The sequence below is a fragment of the Copadichromis virginalis genome, linkage group LG11 (assembly GCF_057382275.1).
Source record: "Copadichromis virginalis isolate Kocher_CV1m ecotype Utaka linkage group LG11, C_Virginalis_male_GT1.1, whole genome shotgun sequence".
Lineage (NCBI taxonomy): Eukaryota > Metazoa > Chordata > Actinopteri > Cichliformes > Cichlidae > Copadichromis > Copadichromis virginalis.
In genome coordinates this window covers 22,921,669-22,948,482 of record NC_140628.1, presented here as the reverse complement: position 1 = coordinate 22,948,482, position 26,814 = coordinate 22,921,669, and the positions used below count along the sequence as shown (strand labels likewise).

The window sequence follows — 26,814 nt, the reverse complement described above, 5'->3', positions numbered from 1 at the left end:
GAACTGATTAATTGTACAGAACTAATAGCGAGAGAGATGTGGTTGTTATGGCAACCGGGAAGGCACCTTTGAGCACTTGAAGGTGAGTTTGTGGAAAACAAGCACTGTTAAAAGTTGTTAAAGTTATTTTATCAGCCTCATTTCTGTTATAAGCTGGACTCTATCAGTTATATAAAAGATTTATTGACGTGGCAGTACTCTAAAACAGACATTTAATTCTATAGCCGGTTTCTAAATAAAAATATAAATAAGTTATAGTTAACTTAAACGAGCTAGCTTACATCGTTAGCCCAACAAGCTAACTGGAGCTACAATAATTTCAATTATTATCATAATAATGTCTGTAATATCAATTCCATGTTTTGTTTTTATCTTTAAAGGACCCCATAGCGAGTTTCAAAAAGGTATTTTTGTCTGACTTGCAGTTTAGTTGTTTTAGGAAGCCATGGTTTTCTTTAAGCATCAGTAGTAGTAAGCTATTTAAAGTGAAAAAGCTCTAAAACCCACATTATACTCCCTGCTCAGCACTAAAGTACAAGGCAGACAGCCTTGGACAGCCTGTTAATGAGAGTGACTCATTTAGCAGTTAAATGGCTCCATATTTCCCTAAGGAGGCAGAAAAGACAGAGAAGAACATAAAACATAAAATACAATGAATATTGGATTTATCGGGTGACTCCAAATTACTTTAATCTGACTTGTCCTTGTAGAATTAATTATTCATGGCAGCAGCTCTTGATAACCTTAGAGGAGGAGGTGTGGTTTTTGGACCTTCTGGCAGTTTTGAAGAAGAAGATGAGGAGGACTCTCCTGCAGTAAGCTCTGATTTTCACATTCACCAGCAGCACTCATTTAATGTTATATGGGAGTTATATGAGAGTTTGAGGGCAGTCAAACTTACACGTTTGCATGTCTGTTTTCCAGGTTTTACTGAGTGTTTTGGTCCAGCATGGGCAGGTGGGCCTCTGCTTCTATGACAGTCAGGACTCATCTTTACACTACATGCCGGACACGCCCGACAACCAAGAGCTCCACCTACTGGTCAGAGGTAAGCAATGCACCTGTATGAGGCAGGTATTGTAGAATCGATACACTTATCTCCACACAATGGTAAATTGTAAAACCCTCAGGGAGACTTACAGTATGTGTTAAAAAAAAAACAAAAACACTTGCGTTGCCATAAACTCTCTTTTTCTCTGTTTTACAGTCATTCAGGAGGTTAGTCCCCATGTAATTATCACCAGTGCAAAGCAGGAGCGCTCCATGACTCTCTTTTTGCAACAGTTAGGTGAGCTTTGGGAGATGATACTTATCTTACCACGAAAGAGGGAAAACAGAAAGACCTTTTAGACAGTTTCTTTTAAGACGTGGTGTGGTACATGTGGTCTGGGTCAGAGGAATGAGGTTGAGGTATGTCTGACACTGAAACCAGCCCGTGTGGTAAGTCAGTGGTGCAGTTTTTAAACATCCTGATCCCGGGGTGCCTGTGGCTCTACCAGTTGGAAGGTCATGGTTTGATCCCTGGCTCCTCCAGTATGTATGTCGAAGTATCTTTGGGCAAGACACCGAACCCATTACAATGTGAGTGTTGTGAGGTTTGCACTAAGAAAATACTTTGAGTGCTCAAATAAAGTTCATCCATCCATCTATCTTCTTCCACTTTATCCGGGCCCGGGTCGCAGGGGCAGCAGCCTAAGCAGAGAAACCCAGACCTCCCTCTCCCCAGCCACCTCCTCTAGCTTATCCGGGGGAACACCAAGGCGTTCCCAGGCCAGCCGAGAGATATAATCTCCAGCGTGTCCTGGGTCTGCCCCGGGGCCTCCTCCCGGTGGGACATGCCTGGAACACCTCACCCAGGAGGCGCCCAGGGGGCATCCTTGTCAGATGTCCGAACCACCTCAGCTGGCTCCTTTTGATGTGGAAGAGCAGTGGCTCTACTCTGAGCTGAACTTCTCACCCTATCTCTAAGGGAGAGGCCAGCCACCCTTCGGAGGAAGCTAATTTCCGCCGCTTGTATCCGCGATCTTGTTCTTTCGGTCACTACCCACAGCTCGTGGCCATAGGTGAGGGTAGGGACGTAGATCGACCGGTAAATTGAGAGCTTTGCTTTTACATTCAGCTCTCTCTACACCACGACGGACCGGTGCAGCGTCTGCATCACTGCGGCCGCAGCACCAATCCGTCTGTCGATCTCCGGCTCCCTTCTCCCATCACTCGCGAACAAGACCCCGAGATACTTGAACTCATCCCCGACCCAGAGTGGGCACTCCTCCCTTTTCCGGCTGAGAACCATGGCCTCAGATTTGGAGGTGCTGATCTTCATTCCCAATGCTTCACACTCGGCTGCGAACCGTTCCAGTGCGAGCTGGAGGCCATCACGAGCTGGAGGCCATCACCCAGTGAAGCCAACAGAACCACATCATCCGCGAAAAGCAGAGATGAGATTCTGAGGCCACCGAAGTGAAAGCCCTCCGCCACTTGGCTGTGCCTAGAAATCCTGTCCATAAAAATTCTGAACAGAATCGGTGACAAAGGGCAGCCCTGGCGGAGCCCATCACCCACCGGGAACAAGTCCGACTTATTGCCGGCAATGCGAACCAAGCTCTTGTAACGGTTGTATAGGGATCGAATGGCCTGTAGCAATGGGCTATGGGCCACAAATACAGTTAAAAAGTGCTATATAAGTGCCAGCCCTAACCAAAGTACCCCAAATGGCAAGCCAAACTTTCAAAGCACACTTGTATTCATATCTGTGATAAACAGCCTCTATGTCATCTTTTGAATATTCTGTCAGAGGAAGGTATTTTTAATAACATATTTTTACAGTCACAACCTAACCAGACAGCTATTTTACATTATTCTGTGGTTTACTCCACAGAAGACTGGATCCCCATCCCCAACAAATGTTATCCTGCTCTCTATAAGCCAGACCCTTTGAAGTGTAGTCGCACTGACGAAATTGCTTCTCAAAAACAGGTCATCGTGGTAAACAGAACAAAACCCAAAAATGTTTTCAGCAACCCAGATTTTCATTACTTATTATTCTTGATAAACAGGAAGTATTCATCTATTTTCTGCTTGCAAAAATATAAACAAAACCAAGTGATTGGATTGACTCAGATCTAACAGCAAAAGCTGTCTAAAGTGAACCTTTTGATTAAATGACACCACTGCTCGCCCTAGTGGTGAGTTTATCAAACAAAACTGCAAAAGTTTACTTCATTACCTTCACAGTTCTAATAATAAAGACTGGTTGACATAAAATTCCAAGTGACAACATTTTTGAACTACTGATTAGTGTAATGTTTTATGTATAACAGCCACACCTCCCAGGTCAGCGCGACACTTACTGTGTTCACTAAAGTGACAACTTTTTTTTCTAAACTACTCTCTGTTGCTTCTCAGGTTCAAACCCACATTACAGACCAGAGGTGGTCACGTATCCATATGTCGACTTTGGTAAACACATTCTTGCAATACTCTCTTCCTCAATCCTTTAGAAGAAATCTAGCATGAAATTGCACAGTTTTCCGGCTTCATTTTGTATCAATGTTGAAGGTCTGGAGGTCAGTAAGCAAAGGTTGCTCTCTGCCAATCTGCCTTTCCTCCCCGCCTGCATTTCTGAGAGAGACAAACTGTCCTACCTCTCCTCCTGTATCTCCTTTGACTCGTCCCTGATGGTGAGCCAGCTGTCTACATTCAACATTATCCTATCCATCAGTCATGGTTCTGCAGGAGATGATCATTTTCTCGTGTGTGTGTGTACATCTGTGGGATAGCTGAGGGCAGTGGGTGCCCTGCTGAAATGTCTGGACAGGAGGAGAGTGGGAGTGGAGTTGGAAGACAGCAGTGTTGGAGTACCCATCCTGCAGTTTCATGCCTACACACTGTGAGACTTGCATAAATGTAGCACTCACACACACACACACACACACACACACACACACACAGAGAACTGTGATTACACATTATAATGAGAACCCTGAAACCATTTTTTCAGCAAAGTGTGAAATTTCATTGGCCTGTTTTTAGTCGGTCAGACGTGCTGCACAAGTATGAATTTGTCCAACTGTGTTTTAATAGCACAAGTGCATCTCCTTCCTGCCCATCTAGCAAACCAGACCAGCCTAATGCCATTCAGAAGTATTCATGAATAAAAAATGTTGCTTCTCTTTTCATTCTCATTGTAGTAAAGGAATGGTGTACATTGACCGAGACACATACAGGTAAGTGTATAAACTGTCTTTGTCCTACATAGGCCCCTAAAAGCTAATACTGATCTCCTACAATTTTCATAAATTGTTCCTTGTAGAACAACTGAGCCTACCAAGCAACTGTTCAATTCAGTTGAAATCAGGTTTATTTTATTTGTTTAGGAAACTTTTAGGAGTTTCTTTTGCTTTTTCTGTTCTGTTCTTTATCTGTTCTGACATTGTTTTACAGTTTTTGAAATTTCAGTTTTGTGTTGTGACTGTTTATCTTTTGTTGTTACTTTTGTTGTTTTTAATATACTTTATCAAAATTTAGAAAAATATGGAAACTCATCAAGGGTTTTATTAAGAGAGGACAAACACAGGACACAGAAGCAAATGTCAAAAACTAAAGCATAAAGAATGAAAAAAAAAAAGCACAATAGGACTATACACTCAATGAGTTCACCTAATGAGTTCACTGTACTCACGGCCTCCAAAGTCTCTATATCTCAATCCAGTAGCCTTTGGGATGTAATGAAAATAAATAATCACATCATGTATAGCTGACAAATTTCCAGAAACTATGTGAGGCTGTCATGTCAACATGGACCAAAATTGCTAAGGAATGTTTTTAGCACTTTTTAAAATCTATGCCACAAAGAATTAGGGTAGATTTGAAGGGAAAACTAAAGCTAATGAAGTAGCTGGTGAAACTAATATACACAAAAGGCTGATTGTACAATGGTGCACAGGAAGAGTAGTCAATCACAATGAAGCACAAAAACAAAATAAGTAAGGAAGTGGAAAACAAGGTAGAAAAATGTGCAAACACACAGACTAGACAAAGGGAGGCAACAGTGGGGACGCTCCTTCTTGGAAATACAAGAAGGAATAGCAGTAAAATAAAAGTTCACCAACAACACTACAAGAAAACGGGACAATGACAGGTTTGTTCCAGTGTTCTGCAGATCTTCAAATCAGAACTCCACCCATCAGTCTACAAGCTGCATTCAGGAGAAAAGGAGGGACTCAGTCTCTATGGTATGTATAGTAGTTAGTGCATTATCACTCTTTCTTATCCAGTTGTGTTTACCGAGTATTGTGTGTGTGTCACAGGGATCCTGAACCGCTGCAAGTGCAAGTTTGGCTCCAAACTGCTACGGTAAGAAAGTACAATTACACAATAAGTTATTGATCAGCAGCAAATTCCGTCTTTTAATAATATAAAGGTAGTTTTGGCTTGCAACATAATAAGCAAAATAAAATGTCCTAGCAGCAAATAAAAAGATGATTTAATTAGCAAATAAATGTGTGAAAAAAATCCTACACAGTTACAAACACTATCATAGCAACAAAAAACAAACAGTCGAGTTTCTTTCATGTATTTCCACAAACAAACCGTAGTGCTGAAGTTCTGCAAGATATGGAATTTGAGTTTGTATAAAGCAGATTTTATTTATAGTCAAGATGCACCGTTTGTTTTTTTTTACTAGTATAATAATGCTGTATTTTTGTAGTATTTAATGTTGATGGTAAAACACCCCTATTTTCAGGTAATTTTGCATTTCATCAACAAACTGTGGTTTCTTGAGGGTTGCTTGTTTGTACTACTACTGTGGCATCCTGTCTTCTGTCAGTCAGTGGTTTCTGCAGCCTACTCAGGACCTGAAAGTGTTAAAAAGGAGGCAGGAAGTGATACGTTTCTTCACGTCTCCTCAGAACTCGGACTCCCTGAGAACCCTGCAGTCATCGCTACGCAACATCCGAAACATACCTGTAACAAGTCTATCGTTTCTCACTTAATTACACCATTACCTACAGATTCATCACCTAACCACTGATATGACAACTACCTAAATCCAGTTTTTGTCTGTTTGCTGTAGACTCTTCTAAGGCGGATGACTCTCTCTCTCACCAAAGTTAATGACTGGCAGAGCCTCTACAAGGTTGGAGCTGCAGGACAGTTTTACTAAGCACACCTTTTCCATGTGACAGGTTCTGTTAAATGTTCAACAAAGTGTGTGTTTGTCAGACGGTGTACAGTGCAGTCTGTATCAGGGACACAGCGCGTCACCTCCCTCAGTCCATTCAGCTGTTTCGTGATATCAGTGAAGGGTTCTCTGATGATCTCAACTATATCACCTCCCTCATCAGCAGAGTTGTGAGTTCCTCCATAAAATCACACCTATTGTTTTAATCACATTTGGCGCCTTTGTTAAGTGTTAATAGATTTCTGATGTGTGATGTAGGTGGATTTTGAAGCCAGCTTGGCAGACAACCGCTTCACAGTCAAACCGAATGTGGATCCTGCCATTGATGAGAGTAAGTGCCTGTTTTAGTTGTAAGCCCATGTGAACTTTGTATGACTGTTGACCTAAACCCATAATTACACTCCCTCTTCCAGAGAAGAGGAGGATGATGGGGCTCTCTGACTTCCTGACAGATGTTGCCAGAAGAGAACTTGAACACCTGGATGCTCGAATCCCATCCTGCTGTGTCATCTACATCCCTGTGGTCCGAGATTTAATTCTGGCACACACAATGCTTTCTCAATTTATTTATTTTTTTTACAAATTCATCTGTCATGCAGTATTTCAAAAAAGTATTTCCCCCTTCCTGACTTCTTATTTCAGATGATTAAACAATTTTTATTGTTAGACAAAGATAACCAGTAAATGCATAACACAATTTTAAAATGATGCTTTCATTTATTAAAGGAACAAACCTGCCAAGCTCTCCCATATGGAAAAGATATATATAAATCTTATAAAGTTTTTATCTGTCTTGTATGAAACTTGTATGAAAAGCATACAAGAGTGAAAACAGATATAAGATCCCTTGAAAAATTATATAATGAAACTTGTATGTTTTGTATACTTACTAAAAAAATATATGAAAGTAATGAGAAAGTTGCCACTTTCATGAGTAAATCATGTAAGCCTTATATGATTTATATATGATTTACTCATGAAAGTGACCACTTTCATGAGTAAATCATATATATTTTTACTATTTCTTTTCCATATGGGCTGTGTGAAAAAGTAATTGCCCCCTAAATCTAATAACTGGTTGTGGCACCCTTGGCAGCAAGAACTGAATTCAAATGGTTGCATTAACTGACAGTGAGTCTTTCACATCACTGTGGGGTAATTTTGGCCAACTCTTCTTTGCTAAATTATGTTAATTCGGCCACACTGGAGGGTTTTCGAGCACGAACAACCTTTTTAACACCCAGGTTCTGAAGTAGCAAAGCACCATTACAATACCACCAACATGTTCGACTATTGGTACGATGTTTTCTTTTACTGAAATACTGCGTTAGTTTCAGTCTAAATGTAACGGGACTAAAAACTTCTAAAAAGTTTGCTTTTTTTCTCGTCAGTCCACAGAATATTTTTTCTCTGGTATCATCAAGATGTTTTCTGACAAATGTGAGCCATTTTCGCCCAGTCTCTTTCTTATTGTTCAATCATGAACTTTGACTTTAACTGAGGCAAGTGAGTACATGTTGTTCTGGGTTCTTTTGTGACATCCTGGAACAGTCGTGGATGTGCTCTTGAAGTAATTTTGGTAGGGCGGCCACTCCTGGGAAGGTTTAGCACTCTTAATTTGTGGTTAATGCCTCTCACTGGTTCACAGGAGTCCTAAAGCCTTAGAAATGGCTTTGTGACCCTTTCCAGAGAGATAGATGTCAATGACTTTGTTTCTCAGCTGTTTCTTTAGATTTTGGTGTGGTGTGTTGCTTTATGAGATCTTTCAGCCTACTTCACTTTGTCAAACACATTCTATTTTAATGATTTCTTTAGTCAGCAGGTCTAATGTTGTATTTAATGACATAAACTTTGTTTAATGTCAAAATTTGTCTGATGATCTGAAACGTAACTGTGAAAAATATGGAAAAAAAACCCTAAGAAATCAAGAAAGGGGCAGATGCTTTTTCACAGCACTGTATACTGCAGTATTTCTTTGATTTATTGATGATCAGATATTGAGGAAATTGTTACTCTGGACCACCATGCGTATATATCTCAGTACCTTTTATGTCTGAAACTCTCTGTACAGATTGGATTCCTGCTGTCTGTGCCTCGACTGCCTAGTATGGTAGAGAAAAAGGATTTTGAGATGGAGGGACTTGATTTTTTGGCATGTTCATGATCGTATCTAATGATTACATTGTTTACACATTTTTGTGATCATTATTCCATATATACAGTATATGTTTTTTTCTATATGTCTGTGTGTGGGCTAGTTTCTTTCAGACGACCGGCTCCACTACCGCAGCCAGAGAACCAGGGAGCTCAACGAGTTCCTCGGAGACTTGCACTGCGACATTAGAGGTCTTTTACTTTCACCCACAAAACAGTCACATCACAGGCGTGTTTCTGACATTTTTTATGAGAAAATAACTGCAATTCTCAAGATACTACCTTGATCACAAACCTTCTGTTTGTCAGACATGGAGATGGCAGTCATGGCCCATTTGCAGAGCGCAGTCCTTGAAAGGAGCGATTCCCTCTGTAAGGTTCGTGTTCATCACTGTGTATGCAGATTCCAGGGTTTAACACATGACTCCCACTCTGTTTAAGCGATTGCTGGCATCAAAGTGATGTTTTTGATGTGTGTAGGTGGGTTTTGTTGTGATTTACTGTGTGCTTCCTCTGGTTGGATTGAGTTGTTTACTTTGATTATGAAACAGGCCCTGATCCCATTACAAGTTATTTTTTAACTGCTGTGATACTTGTCTATTGATGTATGAGTGCTGCACTATGTGACTGCAGCTGTTCTAAACAATATTATTTTTGAGGGAACAATGAGCATTAAGAACAAATGCATTTGTGGTCAAAATGTAACGCTAATAACTTTTAATCATATTACAACTTGAAAGATTTAAAATAAATAATTTAAAAGAAATACTGAGTTCAATAAAGAGGGGCAACACAGTCTGCTTCATTGTTGACCACTTGTGTTCAAAGTCATATATCGACTATACAGGGAGTGCAGAATTATTAGGCAAATGAGTATTTTGTCCACATCATCCTCTTCATGCATGTTGTCTTACTCCAAGCTGTATAGGCTCGAAAGCCTACTACCAATTAAGCATATTAGGTGATGTGCATCTCTGTAATGAGAAGGGGTGTGGTCTAATGACATCAACACCCTATATCAGGTGTGCATAATTATTAGGCAACGTCCTTTCCTTTGGCAAAATGGGTCAAAAGAAGGACTTGACAGGCTCAGAAAGGTCAAAAATAGTGAGATATCTTGCAGAGGGATGCAGCAGTCTCAAAATTGCAAAGCTTCTGAAGCGTGATCATCGAACAATCAAGCGTTTCATTCAAAATAGTCAACAGGGTCGCAAGAAGCGTGTGGAAAAACCAAGGCGCAAAATAACTGCCCATGAACTGAGAAAAGTCAAGCGTGCAGCTGCCAACATGCCACTTGCCACCAGTTTGGCCATATTTCAGAGCTGCAACATCACTGGAGTGCCCAAAAGCACAAGGTGTGCAATACTCAGAGACATGGCCAAGGTAAGAAAGGCTGAAAGACGACCACCACTGAACAAGACACACAAGCTGAAACGTCAAGACTGGGCCAAGAAATATCTCAAGACTGATTTTTCTAAGGTTTTATGGACTGATGAAATGAGAGTGAGTCTTGATGGGCCAGATGGATGGGCCCGTGGCTGGATTGGTAAAGGGCAGAGAGCTCCAGTCCGACTCAGACGCCAGCAAGGTGGAGGTGGAGTACTGGTTTGGGCTGGTATCATCAAAGATGAGCTTGTGGGGCCTTTTCGGGTTGAGGATGGAGTCAAGCTCAACTCCCAGTCCTACTGACAGTTTCTGGAAGACACCTTCTTCAAGCAGTGGTACAGGAAGAAGTCTGCATCCTTCAAGAAAACATGATTTTCATGCAGGACAATGCTCCATCACACGCGTCCAAGTACTCCACAGCGTGGCTGGCAAGAAAGGGTATAAAAGAAGAAAAACTAATGACATGGCCTCCTTGTTCACCTGATCTGAACCCCATTGAGAACCTGTGGTCCATCATCAAATGTGAGATTTACAAGGAGGGACAACAGTAAACCTCTCTGAACAGTGTCTGGGAGGCTGTGGTTGCTGCTGCACGCAATGTTGATGGTGAACAGATCAAAACACTGACAGAATCCATGGATGGCAGGCTTTTGAGTGTCCTTGCAAAGAAAGGTGGCTATATTGGTCGCTGATTTGTTTTTGTTTTGTTTTTGAATGTCAGAAATGTATATTTGTGAATGTGGAGATGTTATATTGGTTTCACTGGTAAAAATAAATAATTGAAATGGGTATATATTTGTTTTTTGTTAAGTTGCCTAATAATTATGCACAGTAATAGTCACCTGCACACACAGATATCCCCCTAAAATAGCTAAAACTAAAAACTACTTCCAAAAACATTCAGCTTTGATATTAATGAGTTTTTTGGGTTCCTCAAAAATACAACTTGCCTAATAATTCTGCACTCTCTGTATCAACAGAGAAGACTGTAGGTAGGTAGGAAGGAAGGTCTGTTGGATTCTAATAGCTCTTCTGTTCAGGATATTAAAGGCGTTTAATCTGTACATTTTATAGGTTCTTGATCTCGCTGCTGAGCTGGACTGTTTAATGGCCATGAGCAGCGCCTCCCAGGAGTACAATTATACCTCGCCTAAGCTAGCCAGCAACAGGAAGATAACGATCACACAGGGCAGGTAAGCGCTGACACACAAAAGGAAAAATTGTTACTGCGGTACAAGAGTGTACTTTTTTGTATTTACTGTTTTTTTTTTTTTTGTTTGTTTGTTTTGGGGGGGTTTGTTTTTGTCCAGGCACCCGCTGTTGGAGCTGTGCTCTCCTGTGTTTGTGGCCAACTCCTTCCACAGCTCTGAGTCGGAGGGCAGAGTCAAAATAATCACCGGACCCAACTCATCCGGAAAGAGCATCTACCTCAAACAGGTAGGGCTGTCATAAAAATGAATTGAACTGAACTGAATTTTATTTTATTCTTCTTTTGTGATCCCAAGTGACGAGCTTCTATGAGCCAAATAGTCAAGCAAGAAGTTTTAAAAACAATAATAAGAAGAAGAATTTTAAAAATGATGGCATTCAAGAGACAAAAAAATAATCAGCATTATTGCACATAATTTGCCTTTTTCTCTCAGCAGCTGCATTTGCACCTTAGAAAAGATCCCCAACATTTATCTATTTCCGTTCCACACTATTTTTACTTTAGTTATTTAATCAGGCATTGCTCCGAAATTTACAACCTCATCAGAAAAATATATTTAGATTTCCATAATAGCAAAGAGACAGCTCAGTTTTTGAAACTCAACGCTTAACCTGCTTTCTATTTTGATTTTGCAGGTGGGTCTGATTGTGTTCATGGCTCTGATTGGCTCAGACGTGCCTGCAAAGGAGGCAGAGATTGGTCTAGTGGACGGCATCTTTACGTGTATGCAGAGCAGAGAGTCCGTGTCTGTGGGCCTTAGCACCTTCATGATAGACCTCAACCAGGTATCTCACGCACACACAAAAACACAGAAATCTCATGATAACAAGCAGCTCCCACTGTGTATGTGTGTGTAGGTGTACAAATGAAATATATGAATTTTCATCACTGCTCTCTTCATGCTCCACTCCCACTCTCCACCTGTCAAATTTTTTTAAGCAACCACTGCCTGCAGCAATGACACACACACATACACACACAAAAAATGCAAAGTGTAGTCTAATAGTTTGAATCTCTTTTCTCTAGATGGCACAGGCTCTTAACAGCAGTACTGGCAACTCGTTAGTCCTCATCGATGAATTCGGAAAAGGAACTAACACAGTAAGAACAGACTGTCCCAGCACTTTGTGAATTGAACACATATGCACGAGGGTAAAAGGGGAAACACTATGTCATTAATGTTACGCACCTGAAACCAGTCACAAGTTTAAAGCTGCAGCACAAACAGACTCTGGGTTCAGCCAAACATGTGTCACCTATTAGCAAGAAAATAGCAGCAGCTGTGTGGACCTACAAACTTAGAAGTGTTATTTTGCACCTTCTATGGGCAGTTTTGAAACTTTGGGGTATGTGCATACACACACAAAGCATTTTAATCCATCTCTGTGTACCATGTTGTACTGAGAAGGGATGAGAAACTCCAGTTATGTTCATCTAGAGAGTAAACATAGGTGTCAGAGGCAGAAACCAACAGAAAGAACAAGAGAAAAATATCAGTGTAGGATAACTTCCATCTTAATCCAGTTAACATGTGTGTATAATTTTAAAAAAATTATTATTACAATGTGAAAACAATTTGATAATTTGAAGTATTAGTCACTGTAATGGACTAAATCTGCAGCTCCCCTCAATCCCCTCAGAGCTTTGTAATGAGCTTCAGTGGATCGTTTCACTGCTCTAATGCTGTCATTTCCAGTAAAAAAGCTCTTAAAACTTTGCTGCACACTAACTAATAAACACCACAGAGGGGCACTGGACAGTTACACACACAGAAATGTGAATTTAAAAAGAGGAAATGTTGAATATTATCCTGAATAAAGCTAATGTCACTATGAAACTGCTGGATGTGTCAGTTCTGGTTCTTTCTCTGGTTTGGCCAAAAACTATTCAAAAAATCAGAAAAAAGAAACTGAACTCTCACTCCTGATAACATGCATGCAAAGACCGGTTGATGCCTGACTTTCCCAGTGTACTTTTGTCTTTTTGCTGCACGTGGTTGGAAAAAGACAGATCTACATCTGCTGATCTTATCTGCTGCTGCTGTTGCTTTACTCCTTTGTAATTGTTTCAGGTATCCAAACATAGATATAAACATTCCTGGGTGCACCGATAAATACATTCCTGCAGATCTTTCAGCTGCACATCCATGATATGAATTTCCTATGGATGCACTGGAATCATAAAGAAATACATTCAAGTCATGGTTTTTCACTCTCCTATCTGCATTTAATTATTAGTTATTATTATTATTATTAATCTGTGGCTCTCTTGAACATTGTTAGCATGTTCAGGTAGACACTGGCATTTTAATGTCAGTTGGTATCAAGGAGCTCAAAGCGTGCCAGTAAATAATCCCCCATACAATTACACCTCCAGCAGCAGCCTGAACCACTGTTACAAGGCAGAATGGATTCATGCTTTTATGTTATTTATGCTTCTGACCTTACTTTCCGAATGCTGCAGGAGAAACCGAGACTCATCACACTAGAAAATATTTTCAAATTTTCTGTTGTCCAACTTCGGTGAGCCTGTGTGAATTGTAGCCTCGGTTTAATGTTAACATACAGGACAGCTATATGTTCATTTCTCTTTTTCAGACCATTTCAGACTAATCACCTTTCTTCCTCATTCTGATACTCAGTTTGAATTCAGCAGGTGGTCTTGACCATGTCTACATGTAATTGGCTGATTACATATTTGCATTAACAAGTAGATGAACAGGTGTACCTGTATGATATTTATTACTGTTGGATGATTAAAACCAGTAAAAAACATTAGCATTAGGTAAATTGACGTTTTTACACCTTTAACAATGAGCAAGGAGGGCATCTGGTGGGTGGACTTTTTTCATCCACAAATTTGAAACTGATGTCCCATTTTTTCCTAACAGAATCCCACTGTCACTAAAAATATTATTAAATCGTAGTTGTTGCTGTGCAGGTGGACGGACTGTCCTTGCTGACTGCATCGATCTCTTACTGGCTGAGGAAAGCCCTGCGGGATGTTCCTCATGTTCTGGTGGCTACTAACTTCCACAGTGTGGTGCAGCTGAGTTTGTTACCATCCTCGGCCCTGCTGTCTCTTCTGGTACTGAGAAACTTTGAGAGTGATTAAAAAAAACCTTCTGTAAAGTTTAAAAATGGTAAACTAAAGTGCTTCAGAAAAATGTTTAGAACAGAAACATCCAAATGGACGATTAAGTAATAAAATTTGTTTCACCTCATTTCACAAGTATGACTAATCATTTGGGTGTATGTGTGCGTCTGGTATGTGTGTTTGTGTGTGTTAGACCCTAGAGACAGCAGTGGACGGAGATGAGTTGGTGTTTTTGTACCAACTAAAGGAAGGGATCTGCCAGTCCAGCTATGCTGCCAACATTGCTACACTGGCGGGCCTGCCAACTTCCCTTGTACAGAGAGCAGTGGAGGTAAACACACACACACACACACACACACGCACACATACAGAAATAGGCTGACAGACTGACTGATTTTTGTGTTTGTTAAGGTGTCTGAGCTGTACAGGGTAGGAAGGCCCATCAAACGGACTGAAAAAGCATCCTTGGAAGAAGAGACAAAGAGGTTTGCTAAACTTAAGCAGCACAAAGTGACACACAGTTAAAGCAGTGTGTGAAATGTTTCTGTTTGTGGGTAACAGATGCCAGTTTGTTGTGGAGAAGTTCCTTAGCTTGAACCTGGAGGACAAAGATTTGGATGTGCAGAGGTTCTTGAAGGAAGAGCTCCTGCCCTCTGCTGGAGATCTGCTAAACCGCAGCTGAATGCTTCTGGCTTTGCGGCAAACGCGCTTCTGTACCACGTGGTCAGTCTGTTCATTCATTCCTAAATATTTTGGGTTGGTGTTGGAAGAACGCCGGGGAAAAATACATAATGACGCAACCTTTATTCCAAGAAACACTGAAACTTATGTTGTAGCAAAAAAGACAAAAAAACAAAACAAAAACAGCACAGTTTTATATGTTTAAGTACCATATTCACACTTCAAAAATATGAAATGTAACACCAAACAGCGTTTCTATAATATATAATAAATGATCTTTTATGCTTTAATTATCCAATGTCTTCTTAGTCATTCATAAAAAAGTTCTGTAAATCTGGCGGTTTTTCTTCACCGTATGGTTGAAGTCCTTTCAGCATCACATCACACAGTCTGTAATAAATAATAAACAAGTTCACTTTATTATGATGACGCTGATTCTTCAGTAAACCAGGTGGTTAGAGCCACTGTGATATACATCAGTGCACAGATGGAAAGTTTGCTCGCTGAGTTGCAGAAGGGCGTGTCGCAACAGTGTTTGGTCATCACAAAGATGGTGTTGTTTGGAAAGATCTCGAAGGTCGTCTCCACCTCGCACTCCTCTGCCTGGGTACACCCCAGCATCTTTATATCCAAAGCATCAGCTGGGGAAACAGGGCAGTAGCATAGAGCCATGATCAGTGTGTATTTTATAGGCAATAACCTTCACATCATTTCTTGTATTCTTCGTATAATGTTTGGTAAACACACACCTGCCCTCCCCCGGCCTGTGTAGCAGCGCTCCCCGAGATTGCATTTGGTTTCAGTCGTGTAGCAGACATCCCAGAAGCCTAAATCACAGCGGAAGCACTCCAGACGCTCCTCCTCTGCTTCGAATGCCACTGACTCCATGAGCTGCTCTACCTGCTCCTTTTCCTCACCTGAGCCCAAAGAATAACACTGAATGCACAATGATTTTTACTGAATGTGCTGCTAAAGGAGATTCTTCTGAACAACTTAAAATGGAAATGGTCCATTATGGGGACAACTGACAAAGATGAAGAGGATTTTTCCTGCATGTAAAATATTTTGGCCTCTCACCATTAAAAAATCATCAGAGCTTAACAATAAAAATATATACTTTTTTTTAACATTTGGGTAAATGTTTTCAAGTGTAAACACATTTTAAACAACCAAAAATAACAGGAAAATGGAAAGACATTGATTACATGCCAAACAACCATTGTTAAGCATGAAGTCGTCGCCAAAGATCTATGAATGTGGCTGATACAGAAAATGCAGATTTCTTATCCTTTATTTAAATTTGCATAAGCAAATAAGCACCACTGGTAAATCTGGTAACCAGGACACTGAACATAATCAGGTAACAGTAAAGAGAGACTCAAATACAGGTAAGAACAGAAAAAATGAAGTTATAAACAGGCTAAAGTTAATAAAATACTTTGGGTTTCTCAGATTTTATGTAATAGCCTTTTTGGCACATTAATATTCAGGGTTGCTGGATGTGTGAAGTACTGCAGCACTGTTACAGGACATCAAGCCAAACTCATGGCCAGCAAACTGCTGAGCACTTGAGCATCTCAGAAATGCTTTGTTTATTCTGCAGCAGTCTGGAATTTGTTTCTTGAGTGCGTTATTCAGGGAGTGCTCCAAGTCATAGGGCAGCATCATGTTTGTATTAACCGCACAGATACTGGGATTAATGGAAAACTTCAGCAGGGAAACATAATGCAGGCAGGGGACAATACCTCAGTTATTCCTACTATTCCTTGAGCCCTCCGAATCATGTCACTAGTTTTAAAAGATTTTCTTAGTGTCCATAAAGCAAAACTGAAAATTGTTAATAAGCTTATCATCAGTGTCCTGTTTTATTCTAAAGATCACCTTTTAGGAGACAACAGAATATCATGATATAGGGAGCTTTGGCTGCCAAATGGCTGACTTTAGTGCTGCGATTAGCTGCTGTCGGCAAAAGGGACTAATCTCTTCCTCAGAGTAATCGGATGCATTTTGGTGAGACAATCCTTATCCCCTATCATCTTGTTAACCCAGTGCTAGCTCAGGTGAATGAGCAAAACAAAAGAGTACCGAGGTGGGGGGTCATTATGAGGAAGGGCCAGGCTTACTTTTTATAACCTAAGGTCCAAAGTCCACTCTTATTCAACAGTTTATGGGGTAAAGCCTGTCTAATACAGCGTAACACAGTCCTATAATAAGTTTTTCCTTAGTGCACATTATAATAGACTTTTTTTTTTTTGAGGTTATGGTTTGACTTGAAGGTAATTTTGGAGGATTTTAACCAAACTCTCCTGTTGTTGCATTGTGCAGTGGGTCTCTTTAGGTCCCACCTGTCTGAACCTCTCTAAAACAGTTTTAACAAAGGTTGGTCACTATTTTATGAAGTAAAGTCCCAAACATTTGTATTTCTGTCTTGCCTTACACTGCAGCAGACTGAATACATTTCAGTTTTTCACCAGTTTGAAGCAGTCATCTTACACTATGGGAATCTGAGGCAGTTTGTGTGATGCTTTATCAGTTAATTTATTTAGCGATAAAATAATGTGCAGATTAATACTTTTTAGTTACAGACCAAATGTATCGCAGGTGATGTTAATCATGGAATTTAACAACTCAAACATTATTGATATGATATAAATAAATGCAGTCATTACAGCCAGTGAGAATCTGACAAGCTATCGGCCAAAAACGCAAATACTTTTCAGGGTCAGCTGTTGGACTCTTAAGTGAAATATAAAGAAAATGTCCTTAAAAAGCATTAGAACACTAAAAATAACACCTGCTATGAACTCGGGTACTCTGTCAGCTTACCTTGAGCAGGTGTGAGCATCATGATGGCAAAAACACACAATATGAGGCCTTTCATTTTGAGCGTGATGCTTCCTCCACCAACTCCACCATGAGGACTGCTGAGGTGGCCGGAGGGTGGAGGGAAATTGGATTAGTAAGGAATGCACCTGTCACCTGCGTGACACCAATCACAGCTGCTAGAAGGGTGCTGACGATCAAACAAGTGACGTTTCTGGAAATAACTGCAGAGATGTGCACTGAAACCTGCAGTTTTTCAAGAGAAGATACAGCATCAGTGTCAAAAATATAACCAAGAGGGTGACACGTGCCTTTGTTTCTAATTAGCAAACTACTTCAAAGGTTAAGATTCCTCCACATGGGTGCAAACCGTGTTTCTGACTTATAACAAAGATTTGTGAGCTGAGCTGAACCCGCCTTTCTGTTTTGACAGCTTTTTACTTTTGAAGTTCCTCAGTAACGGAAATCATTTCACCAACACAGAAACGGTGATCAGAGCTTCTCTCGCATGTTAAGGAGTAGAGAAATTGAATGAACCTGAGTCAGCGCAGGGTTAAGCAGCTTATAGCCACCCGTCCGTCTGCTCAGATATGTATCAATGCGCACACACACACACTGGCCTCTCAGATGAGGGCATTCGATTCAGCTATATTCTCAATGCAGCATTAAGATCTGTGCAGCTGACTTATGTAACACGTGCCACACACACACAACCACACAGAAATACACATGAGAAGATTTATTAAATTGTGTGGCGCTGCAGTGTTTGTATACACATAAATCTGCTGAAGGGATTCCCCCCGTCCTGTGAATCAATCCCTCTGTAAATGCAACATTTATCTGAAGAGACTTATTTTTGTAATTAACTCAGTGATGTAACTGCATGACTCACTGCAATGATTCCGAGCATCAAACTTTCTTTTTTAAAAAGAAAGGCTCCAGATTCTGAATTATAAAAGTTTGTTGCCTTACTTTGGATCATGTGGTGGTAAATGTAATATCCTGAAGGCATCTGACAACTTTATGACTCGTATGGAAGATGTAATTTGTGGTGCTTTATTGGATTATGCACACACGCTGCTGTTATTTAGCCTCCTCTCTCTGATTCAGATGGACAAGCAGAAGTAGCACCTGATGTGTAGTGTAACACAATATGAACTCCATTGCACCACAAACTGCAGGCTCCCAAAATCACAATGCGGTCGAATAAAAAGCTCTGAATAAAAACGTTTGCAGGGGGAAGGTTTTATTGCAACACTGTTGTGTGCTTGGTTTACTTAAATTGAAAAACAAAAGCCCAAAAAAACAACAACAAACTGGCAGTCGAGTGCAGCATGACAATGTGCAGATTAAATGGTAATATAAGTTGTAAGTTACAGCTCTACGGTGCATCGTCTTTCCCTCCAAATGTAAACACATCGGATCATCTCACGCACTGCAAAGCACTCGCGCAGCCGACGTGTGAGAAGAGAGCGAACACAGAGCTGCATTTCTGAGAGGCATGAGTGCGAAGGAGGCTGCTTGCAGCATGTTGCAAGATTCAGACGCGTCCCTCCCCCCACCCCCCGACCACCACCAGCTCATCTCTGCAGCTGAATATACAGCCAGCATACTGTACCTACACAAAAGCCCTCCATGTGTGTGTGTGTGTGTGTGTGTGTGTGTGTGTGACACACAGATGGGTGCTGCTTTTAAGTGAGTGAAATGTGTGGCTGCAAATTACTGTAGACTGCTCAGACTTCGGTCGTCGCCTGGATCCCAGCATGGGCCGAAACAAGGAAATACTCAGCAGTCCTACAGCACCTATAAAACCCTTCACACTGATCCCCAGTGTAATTAAAGACTGGAGGAGAAAATGCTGGCGATAATTAAAATTAAACCCCCTCCTCTTCCGCCTCCTCCTCTTCCCTGTTCAAACATTCTCACTTTGGCTTAATTGTAGCTGCTAACATTTCCCTCTGCATTGTTTTGCCCTATTTTTTTTCGCCACTTCTCGGCTTTTGCGGGAGCCAAGGATGGAGACGGAGGATGGAGTATTTGAATAAAGCGTGGGAATTGGATGATAAGAGAGGAGATGAAAGGTCGTGATGGGTGGGAGAGGGAGGCTTCAATTACTCCACTCGCAGGACTTGTTTTTCTCACTTAAGCTACGTCAGGAATAACTCATAACAGCCTCACCAGATTTTTTTTTGTGTCTTTTTTGTGTCAAGTTGTTGCTCTTTTTCTTTCCATAGAGCCTGTGATTGAAAATCTTTAAGATCTCGCCTCGCCACCGCGGCTGAGAAAAAGGAAAAAACTGAGCAGCTGACAGTAGGAATTTAAAAAGAAATGTTGAATTACAGTAAAAAGAAAAAAAAAGATCCTGCATGTGTGCAGAGCACCAGCTGGTATTTATAGAGTGGCTGTAGGTGTCGAGTGAGAGGAGTGTGGCCTTATGTGCTTCTCTTGTTTGTACCAAGACACAATTTCCTCAGATAAAGAGCAGATTTCACTTATGTATGAGATAAGATAAAGACTTATTTGAAACCTAATCTGGCTCATCCTCTTTTACTGAACCTCTCCAGCAAGCAAATATAGACATCTGCAGAGAAGGAGGGAGAGGGGAGAGGAGACGGAGTCCATCTCCCAGTATGGCACCCAAATAACTTTTCAGCAAACCTCCTCACGTCCTAATATGGTCAATCCAGTGGTGGCTTTAGGGATTTTTGGGCACGGTTGAGTTCAAAGACAACAAGATTGTGAGTTGACATCAAACAGCACAGCTCCAATCTTTCAAATGTGGGTGAGTCAGAGAGCGATGTAGGACAAAAACACCCTTCACAGACAGTGACTCAGAGCAACTGCGCCATTCGGAGGCACTATAACATACCCAAAAAACATTTCATCTGTTTATTGAGGACTGCATAGTCTTGTGTATCTGCACGTGAAACCTTTAAGTGTGTCTCATCATGCATATTTCATGAGACAGTGGAAGGGGGGGGAGGCAGCATGGGGTTCAGAGTTGAGGCGGCACAGAAGGGTCTGTCCGTACGTTGAAGTTGATTTCACTAGAGTTGCAGGAGTCTGAGAAGACGGGGGAGTGAGAGATGGACAGGCAGGGGGAGGAAGGGTGAGGAGTTGGCTCCTGGTGGTGCAGAACTCGGGCCAGCAGGGTTGACCTTCCTTCCTTCTCCTCCTCATTCCTGTCTTCGTCCTCTTTATCTTTACCTTGTGCGTCCGGAGGAGGTGGCTCTGAGGCTCTGCTGCTAATGCTGTGTCTGTTCAAATGAGGAAGAGGAGGGTCTGAGAGGGGGAGTATGTGGGCTGGAGCGGCCCAGGATCCCTGTTCTCCTTCTTTACACTCCCACTGCTCGTGGCACCCGAAGCTGGGCTGCTCTTGGGAATCTTCACAAAAGCTTCCTCCCTTCAGATCCTCCAGGTCGTCAGGTTTCTCTCGTCTGCAGACTTCACGGTCCCGGTTCTCGTACAGCAGCGTGGCGGCGCAGATGAAGATGAAGAGGCCAACTCCCATTACCACGGGGCCAGCCAGTTTCATCCTGTCCACGGGGGTGGTGCCACGCCGCCCCACGGGCTTCGGTTCTGCAGAGACGTAGCCCGCCACTGCAACACTCATCCCCACCAGCACCACCATTACACCCAGCAGGAGCCACCAACCTGGGGCAGAAGCCAGGGGCAGTTTGGTTTGGAGGGCTTTGCTTTTCCTCAGGTGTCTGTGGCACTCCGGGGGGCAGGCAGGTGAGGAGTGGGAAGAGTGGGAAGAGGCAGGGCTGCAGACTGGAGTGTCAGCTGTCATCGTCTGGATTCAGACTGAGAGGAGAGGAGAGAGGCATCAGAAAATAAAGGAATGAAACATGAAAGCGCTGGATGCAGCATCAGGAGAGCGCTGGAGGTGTTGGGGAGAAGACAGTTTAGCCTGCACCGCACACAACAGGAAATAGCTGCTTTAATAAGACATGTGGCTCAGTTAATGAGATGCCGAGCTTCCCGCAACTCCGCTGGTGTCTCTGAGGAGCTCATGAACCACCACCATCAATGACTGACCCCGTTCAAGACCTTATGATTTCACTTCACGATCTCACTGCGGCTAAAAAACAAACTGGAGTCACATCCCTGCGCTAACTGCTCCAACTGAACTCATAATTTATTCCCCCCCCCCCGACTCTGCCCGAGGCAAGTGGACCTAACCGGGGGATCCGAACGCAGATGATCAAGTTTGCTTTTACGCATCCGTGTTAAACAGAATATTTTGAGTCATTTTGCTCGACAGCACTGTTGCTCACTACACCAATCCACTTCCTGCTGTTTTAACGCAGTGTGTGTGCAGTCGGAGTGGGTACTTGCCTTGTTTTGGACGTAAATCCGAAGCAGAAACTGGCTCCTCGGCATTATCAAAATAAATAGCGCTGACTTATTCCTCCCACTCCTCCACTTTGATCCGGAGGATTCCGTACTTTAACCCAATTCCTCCTCACATGAAGACCTTTTTCATCCATGGATTGACTGCGCGTGCCGCGCGGAAACGGAGCCTGAAACGAGGCTTATATAGTAAAATAAGAGTCTTGATAAAAGTGGTGCAAAGCTGCTCTGCCTCTCCGTCTCTGCGCTGCTTGTGCGTCTGTGCAGCCTGTGTTCCGATATGTGTGTGTGTGTGTGTGTGTGTGCGTGTGTGTGTGTGTGTGTATGAAGAGGAGGGGTCGTGGGAATCTCTGGCTGGTCCAGGCCAGTCCCACGGTAAATTATTCTCTGCGATCATCACCACCCATCAAGAAGTTTTTCTAAGTGCATAAAATACAAAAATTGAAGAAACGTACCCTCCCATAATAAAATGAGCACAGATATATAGATAGAGAGAGAGACTTTTCGTTCTAGGTGGGATTTTCTTGTTAAGGAGACCCTGGAAAAATGTGTGTGTCTATATACAGTTAGGCCCATCATTTTTAGGACAAGGACACGTTTTTTGTAGTTTTCCTTTTGCACACCACCACTCTATATTTTACATCAAACATGTGACTGAAGCGCAGACTTTAATTCAAGCGGGGCTTTTTTGGTTTTGTTTTGTTAATGTAGCATAACGTGTTTAGAATTTACAGGATTTATGCACAGTCCCCTGTTTTCAGAGCATCGTGTGTAATTGTACAATTGACTTTTAAGCAGTTTAATGTCCAGGTAAGGTCTGTCCCTTTGTTGTTTCATGACAAATGGAGCAAACTTAACATCTGAAGTTGATTCAAAGTGTTACATTTGTATTTTACAGCTTTTCATTATAATTTTAAATTCGAGGCTAAAATGGATGTCAGTGCGAGTGAGCGAGGCCATCAAGCTTACATAAATAACCTTATTAGATAGACAGCAAAACATTTTAGGAGAGGACAAAACAACAACCTGGAACACCCTTGAAAAGAAGAAAGGCCTGAAGACAGAAGACAACTCAAGGGCATGATGACTGAGTTATTTCCATAGTTAACAAAAGCAACTTCACAACATCTAACCGAGTCAGGAACACTCTTGAGGATGTAGGTATATCATTGCCATGGTCCAGGATCAAGAGACAGCTTCATGAATGGAAATGCAGGAGAGAAACGGCTCATGATCTGAAGCGGACCACTGTCAAACACGGTGGAGGTAGTGTTATGGCATGTGCATATGTATGCCTGTGGAAGTGAGTCACCAGTGTTTAATGCGGATGTGACTGCTGATATAAGCAGCAGGATGAATTTTGAAGAATACTCTGTGCTCAGATTCAGCCAAATGCTGCAAACTGATTGGACACACCTCACAGTGCAAATGGAACATGACTCAAAGCAAACTGCAAAAGAAACGCAAGAGTCTCTAAGGCAAAGACATGGGACATTATCCAGTGGCCAAGTCAGTCACCTGATTTCTGTCCAGCTGCTTTTCATTTCATTAAATACAAAACTGAATTCAGACAGACCCGCAAACAAGAAGGTGTCTGCAGTAAAAGGCCCGCCCGAGGCTTCAAAAGATTACAAACAGTCCTCAGATTTAAAATTAAGTTAGTTAGCCAAATTACTTTCAAGCCTCTGAAAATTGGGGGAATGTGTATAAAATGGCTGTAAATCCTAAAATGAGTTTTATTAAAGCAGCTTATTTAAACTTGAAACATTGCACTTCAGTCACATTTTGACTGTTTAAATTAAAATGCACTGAAACTAACAAAACTTTGTAATTGTCCAAAAAATTACAGACCTAACTTTACGCATCCTGCTCCAATTAAGTGCCCCTTACTTAATTAAACACAAACAAACAAAATAATCAATGTCCAAACTGTCCAAATGCTTAACACCTTTAACCATTTAAGCCCAGATTTCCTAGCTAGTCCATCTTGTTAGTGGTAACTTGCGTTGTGGATAAGGTCAAACAAAAACGGTTTAAACTTGTGAAAATCTATTCAGGATATAAATATGGGGGGTTTCAGGTCCATTTTGTAAGCGACGGCTCCGTTTGTGGTGAAGATAGAATGAGTCACACCGGGCCAACAGATGTAGCTTTTACATCACCACAAACACATTTTGTTTCATCCACTCAGAGCTCATCTGCAGTTCTTCACAGCTTAGATGAAAACAGGAATATAAGTATTAAAGATACCTGAAAGCTTCTGGGTTACGAGTGTAAGATTCAGGCCATGCGCAGCAGTGGTTTTGTGTGACTTTCAGCCTGCTGCCGATGTGCCACATGTGTTTCAATTAGCAATCTGGTTTGTGGGTAAGTTTGCATGTGGGCCATATGTGGGCAAGACACAGGAAGTGAGTTCTAGGTTTGGGGGCCACTGTGGCCTGACTGTGACCTGCCTGCAGCATGATGTTACGGATGGCTCTGCCTCTTGACCAAATGTTTTTCTCTGACTTTTTAAAAAAGTACCTTAAACAGGAAACAGATGCTTTGATGTTCCAGTTCTTACTCTCTGCGTTAATTTTCCATCACAGACTTGAAAAGTCTGGAGCGAATTTACTGAGTAATTACGATGCCACTTGCATTTTTCACATCTGCAGCTTAATTAATGTAACATACAGAAATAAATGGAAGTTAATGACTGCATGGCACAAAAACACAGCATGCAAACAATGTTTACCACAGCCTGAAAACACATATCCAGTGAACATCAACAGATCAAACTTCAAATAAAAAAAAATAAATGCACACCTATATAGTCTGCAAGTGATTTCTTAGGTACAGCCGTTCAGCTGCTCTTTTAATGCAAATATAGGATCAGGCAATCACATTGGCAGCAACTCACTGCATTTAGGCATGTAGACACGATCAAGACTGTGGAAAAAATATAATTTAAGCAACTCTGGACGTGACACGGTTGTTGACGTCAGACGGGCTGCTTTATTTATTTCAAACTGCTGATCTGCTGGGATTTTTCCACACAACCATCTGTAGAGTTTACAGAGAATGATCTGAGAAAGGAGAAAATATCCAGTGAACAGCAGTTCTCTGGGTGAAAGCTCACACCAGGTGTCCCTGCTCTCAACTGAGTTCTAGGTTTGTGGGCCATTGAGACCTGACTGCAGCGTGATGTTACGGATGGCTCTGCCAAATGTGATCAAATTTATCTCTTAGATTTTAAAAAAACAATAACTTAAACAAGATGTTCCAGTTCTTACTGACTCTGCATTAAATTTCCATCACAGATTTGAAAAAAAGTCTGGAGCAAATTTACTGAATAATTACGATGCCGCTGACATTTGACATTGTCGACGAAGAACAAAAACCTGAAGCTACATAGTTCACATGGGATCAATGGTCTGATGAGTCTCGATTTCTGCTGCAACAGCCTGATGCCGAGGTCAGAATTTGGTGTAAACAACATGAAAGCATGGATCCATCCTGCCTTGTAGCAATGCTTCAGCCTGGCATTGGTCCCATTGTGAGGCTGGCATTTTTGTGGCCTCTTGGTACCAACTGAGCATCCCTGGAACAGTCTCTCACTGTCGTTCTCTAAACCTAAAAGAGAATTATGGATTTGATCAACTGGTCTCTGAGTGCTATTGACACCCTTTTCTCAACGAGAAGTCGGGGCTCGGGAGAGCCTGAGTGCCCTGGAGGGACTTTCCCTGCCGGTTACACGATGGACGGGTGGCAGAACTGGAGGACCGTGTGCCTGGCGGGACTGTCGATCGAGGACGCTGAAGATATCTACCTATTCGGAACCATGATAACAGGGTTCATGCTGATCGGCGTTGGCTTAGCCCTGGTTTATCAGAGAAATAAGAAAGCGGAACCGGCTGTTCAAACCCCCACAAGGCTGCCCGCTGGATTCGAAGCGACGGGACGAGGTGCGACCTCTCACAACGAACGTAATATGGTCAACACCTTGGAGACGCTTACAGCTGCTGTGAAGGCTCAAAACAACACCATTGAGCGTATGAGGGGAAACATCAGAGAGAGGCCTGCTCAAAATGAGACCCTTGAGCGACAGTTGGAAAACATCGCGGAACGGATCACTGCAGTTGTGAGTTCTCAGAATCAAAAGACTGACAACACCACGGAACAGAAGTTTGATACCATCATGGGGAGGCTCGCAGCTCTTCAACGGGAGATCGAGAGACCAGCCTCGGAGTGCTAGAATTCGAGCTGCTCACAAAGGAGAAATCAACAATATTCAACATTTGGACACTACGGCCCCAGCTGCAGGCCCAAGGCTGGAGCCCACCAAAACAACTCCCTGATAACGACTGTGTGATGACCATTCTTCCCGCCCCATGAAGGACACCTGGATTGGCTGGAGGACTGTTTACTTAGCCTGATAGGCCGAAGGACACTGTCTCAGCCAGACTATGGACACGCACACACACACACTTACACTGATAAGCACTCACTCATCCCCCTCCCTTTCCAACGCCTTCGATGCTTGTGCCCTACCGGGGATGATAGCAGTCAACTGGAACAGCACAGATGCTGCAGGACCGGATGCGCTGTCTACGCCGGCTCTCTCTTACCCTTTACCCGCCCTGTTGCTTGTCTCGTGTTTCTATGGTGTATTGATAGTCATGTGCTTTTGTGCTGAGGTGTTTTTTCTTTTATCAAACTGTTCTCCCACTAGGAGCTCAGTCTGAGTGGAGTTTTTTTTCTCCTCCTCTTACCTCATGTAGTGTATTTTCGTTGTTTTTTTCCTATCAGCCTACCTTCTGACATGTCTGCCCAATGTGATGTTTGTGTAAAGTTGGTCAGAAGGTTCCTTTGTGAGTGCGCATGCGCCATTAGCGTGCTGCCTGCTGTAACCCCTAATTTCCCTCGGGATGAATAAAGTATTCTG

The 26,814-nt window shown here is 42.1% G+C and overlaps 4 protein-coding genes across 5 annotated transcripts; 2 read left to right on the top strand and 2 right to left on the bottom strand.

Moving 5' to 3' along the window:
* Positions 1 to 6: 6 nt before the first annotated feature.
* Positions 7 to 15,004, top strand: msh5 (mutS homolog 5). 2 transcript variants are annotated; one of them, XM_085473795.1, is made up of 26 exons: positions 7 to 82; positions 711 to 815; positions 925 to 1,048; positions 1,208 to 1,288; positions 3,406 to 3,459; positions 3,559 to 3,680; positions 3,780 to 3,889; positions 4,191 to 4,226; positions 5,152 to 5,234; positions 5,310 to 5,355; positions 5,831 to 5,969; positions 6,077 to 6,139; positions 6,226 to 6,354; positions 6,443 to 6,515; positions 6,598 to 6,707; positions 8,256 to 8,336; positions 8,443 to 8,530; positions 8,648 to 8,715; positions 10,799 to 10,917; positions 11,035 to 11,161; positions 11,570 to 11,719; positions 11,961 to 12,035; positions 13,875 to 14,021; positions 14,224 to 14,361; positions 14,442 to 14,515; positions 14,592 to 15,004. In XM_085473795.1, the coding sequence occupies exons 2-26, from the start codon at positions 723 to 725 to the stop codon at positions 14,710 to 14,712; spliced, it is 2,451 nt and encodes an 816-aa protein (XP_085329921.1). In that variant the 5' UTR covers positions 7 to 82; positions 711 to 722; the 3' UTR covers positions 14,713 to 15,004. The 2 variants fall into 2 exon arrangements, with proteins under 2 accessions (XP_085329921.1, XP_085329922.1); XM_085473796.1 differs by lacking the exon at positions 8,256 to 8,336.
* LOC146698593 (protein Bouncer-like) lies at positions 14,656 to 17,659 on the bottom strand. Its single transcript, XM_085473799.1, has 3 exons — positions 17,538 to 17,659; positions 15,461 to 15,628; positions 14,656 to 15,352 (listed from the first exon to the last, which is right to left on the bottom strand). Exons 1-3 carry the CDS (start codon positions 17,590 to 17,592, stop codon positions 15,132 to 15,134), a joined length of 444 nt encoding a protein of 147 aa, XP_085329925.1. The 5' UTR covers positions 17,593 to 17,659; the 3' UTR covers positions 14,656 to 15,131.
* On the bottom strand, positions 17,602 to 22,191 carry LOC146698592 (uncharacterized). Its single transcript, XM_085473798.1, has 2 exons — positions 21,876 to 22,191; positions 17,602 to 21,341 (listed from the first exon to the last, which is right to left on the bottom strand). The coding sequence occupies exon 2, from the start codon at positions 21,325 to 21,327 to the stop codon at positions 20,530 to 20,532; it is 798 nt and encodes a 265-aa protein (XP_085329924.1). The 5' UTR covers positions 21,328 to 21,341; positions 21,876 to 22,191; the 3' UTR covers positions 17,602 to 20,529.
* A 3,283-nt stretch (positions 22,192 to 25,474) lies between these two features.
* Positions 25,475 to 26,169, top strand: LOC146698591 (uncharacterized). The gene has a single exon (XM_085472690.1). The coding sequence runs from the start codon at positions 25,516 to 25,518 to the stop codon at positions 26,122 to 26,124; it is 609 nt and encodes a 202-aa protein (XP_085328816.1). The 5' UTR covers positions 25,475 to 25,515; the 3' UTR covers positions 26,125 to 26,169.
* The last annotated feature ends 645 nt before the right edge of the window (positions 26,170 to 26,814 follow it).